We start from the raw sequence: 16,197 nt of genomic DNA, 5'->3' as shown, positions 1-16,197 counted from the left end.
ATAAAACAGAGAGAGAGAGACTGAGTCCGGGCCAGGGTGAACATGAGAACATGAGAACACTCCATAAAGACTGGGAAAGGTGACTATTTTCTCTAATGTGCAGAAACCAACCCACAGAGTTAGGGAAATGAAGCAGAAAAATATGTTCCACATAAAGAACAAGATAAAATTCCAGAAACAGACCTTAATGAAATGGAGATAAAGTGATTTACCTGATAAAGAGTTTAATATAATATTCATAGAGATGCTCACCAAGGTCAGGAAAACAATGTATGTACAGAGTGAATATATCAACAGAGATAGAAAATATAAGATAGTAGCAAATAGAAAACACAGAAGTGAAGAATACAATAATTGAACTGGAACGTTCAAAAATAGGGTTCAACACCAAACTAGATCAAGTGGAAGAAAGGATTGATTAACTAAAAAACAGGGCAATGGAGTTCATTCAGTCAGAGGGGCAAAAGAAAAAAGAATTAAAAAGAGTGAACATAGCTTAAGGAACCTAAAAGACATCAACAAGCAAATTAATATTCACATTACAGGGGTCCCAAATGGTGAGAGATGGTCAGAAGTCTTATTCAAAGAAATAATGGCTGAAAAATTCTTTAACCTGGAGAAATAAATAGATATCCAGATCCAGGATGCCCAAAAAGTTTAAAACAAATAAATCCAAAAAAACCCACACCAAGACACAGTATAATAAATTGTCAAACACTAAAGACAAGGAGAAGATCTTTAAAACAGCAAGAGAAATACAACTTTTTATATATATACATACACATAAGAGAAATAAGACTATCAGCAGACTTTTTTAGCTGAAGCTTTGCAGGCCAGCAGAGAGTGGCATAATAAATTCAAAGTGCTTAAAGAAAAAGACTACCAATAAAAATAACCTACCCAGCAAAATTGTCCTTCAGCATTAGGGAAATAAAGAGTTTTCCAGACGAACAAAAGCTGAAGGAGTTCATTACCATTAGCCCAGCCTTTCAAGAAATGCTAAAGTCACTTATTCAAACTGAAGCAGAAGGACACTAACTAGTAATAAGACAACATACATAAATATAAATTTTGACAATAAAGACAAATATATATAAATTCAGAATACTCTAATACTAATGGTGGTGGGTAAATCATTTATAAATTTAGCATAAAGGTTAAAAGGCAAAAGTATTAAAAATAACTATAACTACAATGATTTGTTAATGGATATGTAAGGTAAAAAGATGTAAACTGTGACATCAAAAACAAAATGTTGGGGGAGTTAGAGATACAGCTTTAGCATGTGTTCAAAGTTAAATTATTATCAGGTTAAAATAGACTGATATGTTTTATGTAAGTCTCACAGTAACCACAAAGCAAAAACCTATAATAGATACAAAAAACATAAAGAGAAAGAATCCAAATATACAACAAAACTAGGTCAAGACCCCCCCCACAAAAAAAATATATATATAATAAGGAAACATTAGACTCAAATAACTAGTTAGGACAAGATGGACTTAACAAATATTTACAGACATTCCATTCAATTGTAGCAGAATATACATTCTTAAATGCACATGGAACATTCTCCAGGATAAATCACATTAGGCCACAAAACAAGTCTTAATTAATTTAAAAAGCTTGCAATCATATTCAATATCTTTTCTAACTTCAAAGGTTAGAAAAAGGTATAAGGGGCGCCTGGGTGGCACAGTGGTTAAGCGTCTGCCTTCAGCTCAGGGCGTGATCCTGGCGTTACGGGATCAAGCCCCACATCAGGCTCCTCTGCTATGAGCCTGCTTCTTCCTCTCCCACTCCCCCTGCTTGTGTCCCCTCTCTCACTGGCTGTCTCTATCTCTGTCAAATAAATAAATAAAATCTTTAAAAAAAAAAGAAAAAGGTATAAAAACTAGGTATAAAGCTAGAAATCAATTACAAGAAGGAAACTATAAAATTCATAAATATCTGGAGAGTAGACGTACTTTGAATAACAAGTAAAAAATCAAAAGAGAAATAATATCTTGTAACAAATGAAAATAGAAATACAACATACCTAAAACTTATAGGATGCAAGAAAAGCAGTTCTAACAGGGAAGTCTATAGTGATAAATGCCTACATCGGGAAACAAGAAAAATCTTGAGCAACTAACTTAACCTTATACCTCAAGGAACCAGAAAAAAAAAAAAAAAAAGCACAAAGTGCAAAGTTAGTGGAAAGGAGGAAATAACAAAAATCAAAGCAGAAATAAGTGAAATAGAGATTTAAAAGACAATAGTAAAGATCAATGAAAGCAAGAGCTGGGCATTTATGTTTTGAAAAGATAAAAGCAAAATTGACAAACTTTAAGCTAGATTCATCAAGAAAATAGAGAGGACCAGGAACCTGGGTACCTCAGTCAGTTAAGTGTCTGCCTTCAGCTCAGGTCATGATTCCAGGGTCCTGTGATCAAGCCCCACACTGGGCTCCCTGCTGAGAGGGGAGCCTGCTTCTCTCTCTGCCTCTGTTCCTTCTCTCTGCTCATGCGCTTTCTCTCCCTCTCTCTCTCTCTCAAATAAATAAAATCTTTATTAAGAAAAAAAAGCACTCAAGATCAGAAATCAAGGAGGAGATATTACAACTGATACCACAGAAACACAAAGGATCCCAAGAGACCACTATGAATAACTATACACCACCAAATTGGACCACCTAGAAGAAATGTGTAAGTTCCTAAAAATATACAACCTATGAAGACCAAATCATGAAGAAATAGAAAATGTGAACACACCAATTACCAGTTAAGGAGATTGAATCAGTAATCAAAAACCTCCCAACAAAGAGAAGTCTAGGACCAGATTGCTTCACTGGTGAATTATACCAAATAGTTGAAGAATTAATACAAATCCTGCTCAAACTCTTCCAAAAATAACAGAAGAGGGAAACTCCACAGATTTTATGAGGCCAGCATTAACCTGATACCAAAATCAGACAAGAATACTACAAAAAAATTTCAGCAAAATTTTTAAAAGGAGAATGATCAAGTGAAATTTATCCTCAGAATGCTGATTTAACATTTGAAATCAATAACTGTGACCCACAATATTAAGGAATAAAATTTTAAAAGCATATGGTCATCTCAATATGCATATAAAAATCATTTGATAAAATTCAGCACCTATCCTTCATAAAATTATATTAAAAATTTTTTCAATGAACTAAGAACTAAAGGGAATTTCATCAAACTGATAAAGGGCTGATGTCACATTTTATAATAAAAGACTGAATGTTTCTCCTTAGATTGGCAATAAGATAAGGATGTTTACTCTCATCATCTTTATTGAACATTGTAGTACATATCCTAGACAGTACAATGAGTCAAGAAATAAGAGATTGAAAAGGAAGAATCTTTTCTCACATGAAACATGACCATATTCATAAAAAAGAAAAAATGCTACTAGACCTAGTAAGTGAGCTTAGCGAGATCACTGGATTAAGAGGTGCCTGGATGGCTCAGTTGGTTAAGTGTCTGCTTTCAGCTCAGGTCATGATTCCAGGATCCTGGGATCAAGCCGCACATTGGGCTCCCTGCTCAGCAAGGAGCCTGCTTCTCCCTCTCCCATTTCTCCTGCTTGTGCACACACTCTCTCTCTCAAATAAATAAATAAAATATTTTTTAAAAATCACCATATTAAAGATAAATATAATAAAGTCAGTGGAAAGAGTTTCTACTTCTGAGAAGAGGGAATGATTTACATATTCCTATCTTTGCTGGTAAGTGCAAATAAAACCCCTAAACATTATACATATACAACATGAGAAGATTCTGAAAGGTGAAAAGAAGATGATAGACCACAAAGAACTTTGGGACCCAAGGAAGTATATGATGTTAAATCTCTAGACTTTCTTACCGCCTCATATATCTCAGGCGTGGAACTAAAGAAAAGGGCAACTAGAAATACCAAAGGGTTTAGACAATAAAAGCCCAACAAAATCTTGCTCTTTCTAGCTAAAGGATCAAGAAAAGAGACTAGTAAGACAGAAAACTTTTTAGAAAATAAATGCTCTACTCTAGCCACACAGCGCACTTGTACACACACACACACACAGACAAATGCGGCCAACCTCCATCCAGCCAGCAAAGGTCAAGTGGGGAGTCTATACTTTTACCACCAGCAGACTTTAACAAGGCAACACAACCCCGACAGGGATGGTGTTAAAGGAGGTAAGCCCTGGGGACGAGGACTTCATCTCCAGTGTGTGGTAACAAGCCTGCCTACCACAGTTACAGTGGAGACCCCATAGGGAGTCTGGACTTCTGCCTTTGTCCAGTAGTAACAAGGTGATCCACCCCACCTTGCTAGGGTAGTGTTTGAGGAAGCCTAGTGGAAAGTGAAGAACTTGACCACCCTCCACAACATCAGTGGAAGACAACTAGAGAGCAAAGTGGTATTAGAGGCAGCCTAGTAGGGATCTAGAACTCCAATTGCTGACCAGTAAGTGCCCCTTTCTTCCTCAGGTATCAGCTGGGGAAAAAATGAGTAACCTGGACTTCTATACCCATGAGGTGGCATTCTTCCTTATCCTGCTCAAGTCAGAGGAAGCCAGCTAAAACTGAATGTATATATAAGATTCAGAGTCTCATAATACCCCAAATGTCCAGATTTCAGTAAAAAAATTGTCATACAAAGAATCAGGATGATCTCAACTTGAATAAGAAAAGATGATTACCAGTTGCCAACCCCAAGATGATAGAGATGTTAGAATAATCTGACAATTTTAAAGCAGCCATTATAAAGTGCTTCAATAAACAATTAGAAAGGTGCTTGAAACAAATGGAAAAATAGAGTCTCAAAGAAATGGAAGGTACAAAGAAGTACCAAATAGAAATTTTAGAGCTGAAAACTTCAGTAACCAAAATAAAACTTAATGGATGTGCTCAACACCAGAATGGAGGAGACAGAGAAAAGAATCATTACTTTGAAGATAGAACAATAGAAATTATCCAATCTGAATAACAAAAAAAGACACTACAAATAAACAAACAATAAAAAAAACCCTTTTTTTAAATCCCACACAGAGCCTCAGAGATCTAACATTTGTGTCATTGGAATCCATGAAGGAAAGGAAAAAGAGGACAGGGTTTCAAAAAAAAAAAAAAAAAACTGTAAGAAATAACAGCCATGAGAGACTATGGACTCTGGGAAACAAACTGAGGGCTTCGGGGGGTGGGGGAATGGGCTAGGTTGGTGATGGGTATTCAGGAGGGCACGTATTGCATGGTGCCCTGGGTGTTATACACAATGAATCATGGAACTTTGCATCAAAAACTGGGGATGTACTGTATGGTGACTAACATAACAAAAAAATATTACTAAAAAAAATAAAAGGAGTTCAAAAAAATAAAAATAAAATAAATGTATTTAAATAAAAAAAAAAGAAATAACAGCCGAAAACTTCCCAAATTTGGCCAGAATACAAACATACAGATTCAAGAAGTTTAATGAATCCTAAAAAGAATAAATTCAAAGATGTACCAAGACAAATTAGAGTCAAACTTTTGAAAACTAAGGACAAAAAAAATCTTGAAAGCAGCAAGACAAAAATAACACCTTACATATAGGGGGAAAGCAATTTGAATGGCAGAAGATTGATCATAAGAAACCACGGAGGCCAGCAGAAAGAAGCACAATACTTTTCACATGTTGAAAAAGAGAGATGTCAACACAGAATTTTATGTCTAGTAAAAATATCCTTCCAGAATGAAGGAGAGCTCAAGCCATTCTTAGGTGAGGGAAAGCTAAGAATTTGTCACCAGCATACCAACCCTAAAAGAATGGCTAACAGAAGTTTTCTAAGAAGAAATGAAATGATAGAAGGAACTTTGGAACACCAAGAAGGAAGAGATTAAAATGTTAATAGTAAAAATAATGGCAAATACATTTTACTTTTACTATTGTCTAATATGTTTGATGATTAAAAAAAACTATAACACTGTCTGAAATGTGTGTTGAGAAAATATTTATACAATTATACTATAAACAAGGGAAACAAGAGGCGGGAGGTGTATAAAGGGATCTGAAGGCAGGTAAGGTTTTTACATTTCATTCAAGCTGATAAAATGTCAACACTAGTATACTATATAAGTTGTGTATACATAATGTAATACCTAGAAAAAATGCTTAAAAAGCTGTAAAAAGTGATACTCTCAAAAACGCTGTAATCATATTGGAACTCTAAAATATTCAAGTAAGCCACAGGAAATCATGAAAAAAATAAAACAAAAAAACACAGATGATGGCTGAGTAATATCCCATTTTATATATATACCACAACTTCTTTATCCATTCATCTGTTGATGGACATCTGGGCTCTTTCCATATTTTGCAATGATATGGATGGAACTAGAGAGTATTATACTAAGCAAAATCAGTCAGAGAAAGATAAATACTATATGATTTCACTCATATGTGGAATTTAAGAAACAAAACAGATGAACATAGGGGAAGCAGGAAAAAACATCAATAAATGGTGCTGGGAAAATTGGACAGCTACATGCAAAAGAATGAAACTTGACCACTCTCTCACACCATACACAAAGATAAACTCCAAATGGATTTAACACCTTGAAGTAAGACAGGAATCCATCAAAATCCTAGTGGAGAACATAGGCTGCAACCTCTTTGACATCAGCCACAGTAACTTTTTTCATGACACATTTCCAAAGGCAAGAGAAACAAAAGAAAAAATGAGCTTGTGGGACTTCATCAAGACAAAAAGCTTCTGCACAGCCAAGTAAACAGTCAAAAAAAAAAAAAAACTAAGAGGCAGCCCATGGAATGGGAGAAGATATTTGCAAATGACACTACAGATAAAAGATTAGTATCAAAGATCTACAAAGAACTTCTCAAACTCAATACATGGGAAACAAATAATCAAGTCAAAAAATGGGCAGAAGATATGAACAGACACTTTTCCAATGAAGACATACACGTGGCTAACAGACACACGAAAAAGTGTTCAAAATCATTAGCCATCAGGGAAATTCAAATCAAAACCACACTAAGATACCACCTTACGCCAGTTAGAATGGCAAAAATGGACAAGGCAGGAAACAACAAATGTTGGAGAGGATGTGGAGAAAGGGGATCCCTCCTACATTGTTGGTGGGAATGCAAGTTGGTACAGCCACTCTGGAAAACAGTGTGGAGGTCCCTTAAAAAGTTAGAAATTGAGCTACCCTATGACCCAGCCATTGCACTACTGGGTATTTACACCAAAGATATAGACGTAGTGAAGAGAAGGGCCATATGCACCCCAATGTTCATAGCAGCATTGTCCACAATAGCTAAATCATGGAAGGAGCCGAGATGCCCTTCAACAGATGACTGGATTAAGAAGATGTGGTCCATATAGACAATGGAATATTACTCAGCCATCAAAAAGAATGATTTCACAACATTTGCTGCAACATGGACAGGACTGGAGGAGATAATGCTAAGTGAAATAGGTCAAGCAGAGAAAGACAATTATCACATGGTTTCACTCACTTATGGAACATAAGAAATAGGAAGATCGGTAGGAGAAGAAAGGGAAGAAGAAAGGGGGGGTAAATAGAAGGGGGAATGAACCATGAGAGACTATGGACTCTGGGAAACAAACTTAGGGCTTCAGAGGGGAAGGGGGTGGGGGAATGGAATAGGCCAGTGATGGGTATTCAGGAGGGCACGTATTGCATGGTGCACTGGGTGTTATACGCAAGTAATGAATCATGGAACTTTACATCAAAAACTGGGGATGTACTGTATGGTGACTAACATAATATAATAAAAAATTATTATAAAAAATAGAAAATCACTGGAATAGGGCTAGGCAGAGTTCTTAGACTCAACACCAAAAACAAGATTGATAGAAGGAAATATTGATAAATTGGGTTTAACAAAATTAAAAACGTTCACTCTGCAAAAGACCTATTAAAGAAATGAAAAGACAAGCTACAAACTGAGAGAAAATATTTGAAAACCACATAACCAACAAAGGAGTGGTATCTAGAACATATAAAGAACTCTCAGAACTTAACAGCAAAATAGCAAACAATCTTATCTGAACATAGGCAAAAGACATGAAAAGACATTTCACCAAACATATATGTAGGTGGCAAATAAAACAAATTAAAAAATGTGCTTTTAAATAAAAGTACCTCATACCAGAGTTTTTAAAAGTCAACTTTAGATGATGAGAGGCCTAGAGTTGAAAGCCAAAACTGTAAGATATTAGAACATAAAGAAAAATAACTTGATGTTAGAATAAACAGGAATTTCTTGATCCTTAAAAATCACTGAGTGTATTCACAAAATGGAATTCCTGGGCCCCAAATCCTAAGGATCATAGAAGTTCCACGAAGGTATCATTACTCTAAGAGATCCAGCTGATCTGTCTTCAATACTCTATCTCTGTTTCTATTTCAAAGATATTTTGAAACTCATATTAAAATGAAAAATTTAGGTAAAAAAAAGAGAAAGAAAGAAAGAAAGAAAGAAAGAAAGAAAGAAAGAAAGGAAGGAAGGAAGGAAGGAAGGAAGGAAGGAAGGAAGGAAGGAAGGAAGGAAGGAAGGAAGAAAGAAAGAAAGAAAGAAAGAAAGAAAGAAAGAAAGAAAGAAAGAAAACAAAAACACACTTACAGGTCCTCCCATTCTTTTTTTCGCTGCTGAATCTTAAGTTGGGCCCTTTCAGCTTTTAATATAAGTTTCCTCGTTTTCTCAATTTGATTCTCCACGATAATTTCACTTAGGGTTTTAGGCCGAAATTTCTTCCCTTTCTCTATAATTGATTCTTCTTCCACACTAATGCGCCCATCTGTACAGAGAGTCAACATTTTTTTTTCAATCTTCTTGAAACATCAAAATGAAATTCTCAAATATTTTTTTTAAACCTACCATGTTTTAAAAAATAGAATATAATGAATCTGTAAATCACAGTATTTGTTGAATTTAAGTCCATAATAAGTATTTTAATAAGTATTTTAGAATGCCAAAACAAAGAGATCTAAGTCACAGTATTTGCTCTAAAGGACCTTACTGAAAAGTTGGCAAGACAAGACATATATCAAATAATTAGAAAACAAGATAAATAATGCGGGGCCACTAACAGACAAACTGAGAAGTTGGGTAGGAATATTTGTGATGTGGTGGGGGAAGGGTAAAGCGAGTGAGTCCTAATTGACATGTATAACTTGAGGTGACATATATCAATTGTAGTGGTCTGTGGCCAATTGAAAAACTGGTCAGAAACACACAATCAAATCTATGATTTAAGAATTACATATCTACTGAGGCAATTTCTTACTTTATGTTCAAACTACAGAGAGATATACTTCAGAGATATACTTTGGAAAAAAGTTAAATAATATTATGGGATGGTCATATAGTTATAACTCATAATTTCACCTTCCATATTTCACATATATGGGAATATAGAAAACAGGAGTTTAATGTGGCAACTATTAACTGGAGAAAGCCTAGATTGAAGAATAGTTAGATGTTGGAAGTAAGAAATTAGCAGCATCAAGTACTCTAACCCTCTCAGTCGCATAACCAGGGTGGGTTTTCCTTGGCAGCCTGCAATAAATAGTTGGTGTGGAGCATTTGCAGGAGGAACATGGCTTCCTATTCTCAGCCATACCACACAGCCCTCTCTCTTGATTGTTATTCCAAAGGAATAAGGGAGACAAGAGGTGGAGCTCAAGCCATCAAATAGGGTTTGAAGGTTCTGCCTACAAAAAGACAATTCAGTTTTGAAACCTTAATAAGTAAGGATTTAAAAGACTTCTTGTTATTTAGGCTACCTGTATCTTTCTGGCTATCCTTTCTTCCAGCTCCCTCTTTTTCAAATCTCTCCATTTTGCTTGTTCTTCTGTCTGACAGACTTGTTCGTTTGGACTTGGAATACTTAGAGGGCTTCACAAGTCTATAGGAGGATATCTTGTGATCACTTTGTATAGCATGAACCACAATAGTATCGCTTTCCAATGACTCACGAAATCTGAAAAAAAAAATAGAACAAGTATTTGTGATAGTCACCATTTTAATCAATTATACCATTTTTAATATTCTGCATGATTAATAAGACCACAACACACTGGGATAGGTACCAGACCAGCCTAAACAACCACGGAACCAGCCTGAGATACAGGAAGATGCATCTGGATCTCTACAAATGAACATCTCCAGCGCTGAGTATTGAGGTACGAAGCGGGGAGCCGTGAAACCGTGCACAGATATCGGAAGATAAACGGAAAGGGGAGGGAGCCGCCGCGTTGGGGCGCAGGGAAGCGGTGGCTACCTGCACAGGGGAGCGGGTGGACTCACGGACGGCACCCGCGAAACAGCAGACTGAGACCGTGAGCCGGGAGCACACGCCACCAGGCATCTTGTGGAACTCTGGAATCCCGGTGTGCTCACCGGAAATAGACTGAGACCCGGAGATCCGGGAGCGCACAGGGGCGGCTGGCGGCTGGCGGCATTAGAAACACAAAGGACAGAGACACGCCGGCCCTGGAAGTGAGGGCTGGGACGCCGGGTGTGGGGCGCACATCCCGGGACGCTGCAGGGTTGAGCAGCACCAACAGTAACGGAGTTAAAGTGGCCAGAACATCAGTGGAGAACAGTCCGTGATCCCCTCTGTTCTGAGACAGAGGCTGAGATTCAGCCGCTGCTGCTCTGACTCTCAGAAGAGGCACAGCAAACCGCCAGGGAAAGCCGCCAGAGAACAAAAGCCTGGAAGTACCGGCTCACAGTGTGCCCATCCCCATCCCCCCTCGCAGGGGACATGGAGACTCTACCCAAACAGGGTCGCCTGAGTATCGGCGCGGCAGGCCCCTCCCCCAGAACACAGAAGGCAGGCTGAAAAATCAAGAAGCCCACAACCCAGGGCACCTGGGTGGCGCAGTCACTGAGAGCCTGTCTTCAGCTTAGGGCGTGATCCCAGTGTTCCGGAAAGGAGTCCCTCATCAGGCTCCTCCGCTGGGGGCCTGCTTCTTCCTCTCCCACTCCCCTGCTTGTGTTCCCTCTTTCGCTGGTTGGCTCTCTGCCACATATAAATAAATAAAATCTTTAAAGAAGAAGCCCACATCCCCAAGATCCCTGTAAAACAAGGGGCACGGCCTGGGACCCAGTCAATAATTTGGGCTCTGGACAACCCCGCAACCTCTCTTCATCAGAATGACAAGAAGGAGAATCCCCCCCCCCAGCAAAGACAAGACAGTGAGTCTGTGGCCTCTGCCACAGAAATAATGGATATCGATGTAACCAAATTATCAGAAATGGAATTCAGAGTAACAATGGTCAAAATGATGAGTAGAATTGCAAAAAGTATTAACGAAAAGGTTACTGAGAATACAGAATCCCTAAGGACAGAAATGAGAGCGAATCTGACAGAAATTAAAAATTCTATGAGCCAAATGCAGGCAAAACTAGAGGCTCTGATGGCCAGGGTCACCGAAACAGAGGAATGTATTAGTGAATTGGAGGATGGGTTAACAGAGGTAAAAACGAAAATAGAAGCTGGTCTTAAAAAAATGCATGCCCACGAATGTAGGTTATGGGAGATTACTGACACAATGAATCGATCCAATGTCAGAATCATCGGCATCCCCGAGGGGGTGGAGAAAAACAGAGGTCTAGAAGAGATATTTGAACAAATTGTAGCTGAAAACTTCCCTAATCTAGTGAGGGAAACAAACATTCGTGTCCAAGAGGCAGAGAGGACCCCTCCCAAGCTCAATCACGACAAACCTATGCCACGTCACGTCATAGTGCAATTCGCAAATATTAGATCCAAGGATACAGTATTGAAAGTGGCCAGGGCAAAGAAATTTCTCACATACCAAGGCAAAGTCATCAGAATTACGTCAGACCTATCTACACAGACCTGGAATGAGAGAAAGGGTTGGGGGGACATTTTTAAAGCTCTTGCAGAGAAAAACATGCAGCCAAGGATCCTTTATCCAGCAAGGCTGTCATTCAGAATTGATGGAGAAATACAGACATTTCAGGATCGCTAGTCACTAACCAATTTCGTAACCACGAAACCAGCCCTACAGGAGATATTACGGGGAGTTCTATAAAGGTAAAAAAGGCCCCAAGAGTGATACAGAAAAGAAAGTCACAACCAATACAAACAAAGACTTTACTGGCAACATGGCATCATTAAAATTCTCTCTCTCAGGGGTGCCTGGGTGGCACAGCGGTTGAGCGTCTGCCTTCGGCTCAGGGCGTGATCCCGGCATTGTGGGATCGAGCCCCACGTCAGGCTCCTCCACTATGAGCCTGCTTCTTCCTCTCCCACTCCCCCTGTTTGTGTTCCCTCTCTCGCTGGCTGCCTCTATCCTGTCAAATAAATAAATAAAATCTTTAAAAAAAAAAAATTCTATCTCTCAGTTCTTAGTGCCAATGTAAATGGTTTAAACGCTCCCATAAATGCCACAGGGTTGCAGATTGGATAAAAAGAAATAACCCGTCCATTTGCTGTCTACAAGAGACTCATTTCGAACCCAAAGATGCATTCAGACTTAGAGTAAGGGGATGGAGTACCATCTTTCACGCAAATGGACCTCAAAAGAAAGCTGGGGTAGCAATTCTCATATCAGATAAACTGGATTTTAAACTAGAGACTATAGTTAGAGACACAGAAGGGCACTATATTATTCTTAAAGGAAGTATTCAACAAGTGGATATGACAATTATAAATATATATGCCCCGAACAGGGGAGCAGCAAGATACACAAGCCAACTCTTAACCACAATAAAGAGACATATAGATAAAAATACACTAATAGTAGGGGACCTCAACACTCCACTCTCAGAAATAGACAGAACACCCTGGCAAAAACAAAGCAAAGAATCAAAGGCTTTGAATGCCATACTCGATGAGTTGGACCTCATAGATATATATAGAACACTAAACCCCAGAACCAAAGAATACTCATTCTATTCTAATGCCCATGGAACATTCTCAAGAATAGACCATGTTCTGGGACACAAAACAGGTCTCAACTGATACCAAAAGATTGAAATTATCCCCTGCATATTCTCAGACCACAACGCTCTGAAATTGGAACTCAACCACAAGGAAAAATTTGGAAGAAACTCAAACACTTGGAGAGTAAGAACCATCCTGCTCAGGAATGATTTGATAAACCAGGAAATCAAAAATCAATTTAAACAATTTATGGAGACCAACGAGAATGAAAACACAACAGTCCAAAACCTATGGGATACTGCAAAGGCAGTCCTAAGGGGGAAATACATAGCCATCCAAGCCTCACTCAAAAGAATAGAAAAATCTAAAATGCAGTTTTTATATTCTCACCTCAAGAAGCTGGAACAGCAACAGAGGGACAGGCCTAATCCACTCATGAGGAAGCAGTTGACCAAAATTAGAGCAGAAATCAATCAATCAGAAACCAGAAGTACAGTAGAGCAGATCAACAGGACTAGAAGCTGGTTCTTGGAGAGAATCAATAAAATTGACAGACCACTGGCAAGACTTATCCAAAAGAAAAGAGAAAGGACCCAGATTATTAAAATTATGAATGAAAAAGGAGAGGTCACGACCAACACCATTGAAATTGGAAGGATTATTAGAAATTTTTATCAACAGCTATATGCCAATAAACTAAGCAATCTGGAAGAGATGGAATCCTTCCTGGAAACCTATAAACTACCAAGATTGAAACAGGAAGAAGTTGATTTCTTAAACAGGCCAATTAATTATGAAGAAATTGAGTCAGTGATAAACAACCTTCCAAATAACAAAACTTCAGGCCCGGATGGTCTTCCTGGGGAATTCTACCAAACATTCAAAGAAGAAATAATACCTATTCTCTTAAAGCTATTTCAAAAAATAGAAACAGAAGGAAAGCTACCAAACTCATTCCATGAGGCCATTATTACCTTGATCCCCAAACCAGGCAAAGACCCCCTCAAAAAGGAAAATTACAGACCGATTTCCCTAATGAATATAGATGCCAAAATCCTCAACAAGATCCTGGCTAATAGAATCCAACAGTACATTAAAAGGATTATTCATCATGACCGAGTGGGATTCATACCTGGGATGCAAGCGTGGTTCAACATTCGCAAATCGATCAGCGTGATACATCATATCAACAAGAAAAGACTCAGGAACCATATTATCCTCTCAATTGATGCTGAAAAAGCATTTGACAAAATACAGCATCCTTTCCTGATTAAAACCCTTCAGAGTGTAGGAATAGAGGGTACATTTCTCAATCTCATAAAAGCCATCTATGAAAAGCCTACAGCAAATATTATTCTCAATGGGGAAAAGCTGGAAGCCTTTCCCTTAAGATCAGGAACACGACAAGGATGCCCACTCTCGCCACTATTATTCAACATAGTACTAGAAGTCCTGGGGCGCCTGGGTGGCACAGTGGTTAAGCGCCTGCCTTCGGCTCAGGGCGTGATCCCGGCATTATGGGATCGAGTCCCACATCAGGCTCCTCTGCTGGGAGCCTGCTCTTCCTCTCCCACTCCCCCTGCTTGTGTTCCCTCTCTCGCTGGCTGTCTCTATCTCTGTCAAATAAATAAATAAAATCTTAAAAAAAAAAAAAAAGAAGTCCTTGCAACAGCAATCAGACGACAAAAAGGGATCAAAGGTATCCAAATCGGCAAAGAAGAAGTCAAAATGTTTCTCTTCGCAGATGACATGATACTCTATATGGAAAACCCAAAAGAAGCCACTCCCAAACTATTAGAAGTTATAGAGCAATTCAGTAATGTGACGGGATACAAAATCAATGCTCAGAAATCAGTTGCATTTCTATACATGAATAACGAGACCGAAGAAAGAGAAATTAGGGAATCCATCCCATTTACAATAGCACCTAAAACCATACGTTACCTTGGAATTAACTTAACCAGAGACGTAAAGGACCTATATTCTAGAAACTATAAATCACTCTTGAAAGACATTGAGGAAGACATAAAAAGATGGAAAGATATTCCATGCTCATGGATTGGAAGAATTAACATAGTTAAAATGTCTATGCTACCCAGAGCAATCTACACTTTCAATGCTATCCCGATCAAAATACCGAGGACATTTTTCAAAGAACTGGAACAAATAGTCCTTAAATTTGTATGGAAACAGAAAAGGCCCCGAATCGCCAAGGAACTGTTGAAAAGGAAAAACAAAGCTGGGGGCATCACAATGCCGGATTTCGAGCTGTACTACAATGCTGTGATCACAAAGACAGCATGGTACTGGCACAAAAACAGACACATAGACCAATGGAACAGAATAGAGAACCCAGAAATGGACCCTCGGCTCTTTGGACAACTAATATTTGATAAAGCAGGAAAAAACATCCGGTGGGAAAAAGACAGTCTCTTCAATAAATGGTGCTGGGAAAATTGGACAGCTACATGCAAAAGAATGAAACTTGACCACTCTCTCACACCATACACAAAAATAAACTCCAAATGGATGAAAGACCTCGATGTGAGACAGGAATCCATCAAAATTCTAGAGGAGAACATAGGCAGCAACCTCTACGACATCGGCCAAAGCAAGCTTTTTCATGACACATCCCCAAAGGCAAGAGAAATAAAAGATAAAATGAACTTATGGGAATTCATCAAGATAAAAAGCTTCTGCACAGCCAAGGAAACAGTCAAAAAAACTAAGAGGCAGCCCACGGAATGGGAGAATATATTTGCAAATGACACTACAGATAAAGGACTAGTATCCAAGATCTACGAAGAACTTCTCAAACTCAATACATGAGAAACAAATAAATCAAAAAATGGGCAGAAGATATGAACAGACACTTTTCCAGTGATGACATACAAATGGCTAACAGACACATAAAAAAGTGTTCAAAATCATTAGCCATCAGGGAAATTAAAATCAAAACCACACTGAGATACCACCTTACGCCAGTTAGAATGGCAAAAATAGACAAGGCAAGAGACAACAATTGTTGGAAAGGATGTGGAGAAAGGGGATCCCTCCTACATTGTTGGTGGGAATGCAAGTTGGTACAGCCACTCTGGAAAACAGTGTGGAGGTCCCTTAAAAAGTTAAAAATTGAGCTACCCTATGACCCAGCCATTGCACTACTGGGTGTTTACCCCAAAGATACAGACGTAGTGAAGGGCCATATGCACCCCAATGTTCATAGCAGCAATGTCCACAATAGCTAAATCGTGGAA

General features: G+C 38.5%; 1 protein-coding gene across 5 annotated transcripts in view; it reads right to left on the bottom strand.

The window, feature by feature from the left end:
- The window catches only part of CFAP44 (cilia and flagella associated protein 44), a 148,018-nt gene that overhangs the window by 46,411 nt on the left and 85,410 nt on the right, over positions 1–16,197 (bottom strand). For 4 of the 5 annotated variants that reach the window (XM_057306749.1, XM_057306750.1, XM_048215189.2 and 1 more), the window contains 2 exons: positions 9,807–10,003; positions 8,644–8,818 (listed from right to left, as the gene is read on the bottom strand). In XM_057306749.1, the coding sequence (XP_057162732.1) occupies positions 8,644–8,818; positions 9,807–10,003 (372 nt within the window). The remainder of the gene's footprint in view (positions 1–8,643; positions 8,819–9,806; positions 10,004–16,197) is intronic. The other variant, XM_044382012.3, reaches the window with a different exon arrangement.

The sequence above is a fragment of the Ursus arctos genome, unplaced genomic scaffold, assembly GCF_023065955.2.
Source record: "Ursus arctos isolate Adak ecotype North America unplaced genomic scaffold, UrsArc2.0 scaffold_4, whole genome shotgun sequence".
NCBI lineage: Eukaryota > Metazoa > Chordata > Mammalia > Carnivora > Ursidae > Ursus > Ursus arctos.
This window is presented reverse-complemented; position numbering and strand designations above follow the sequence as displayed.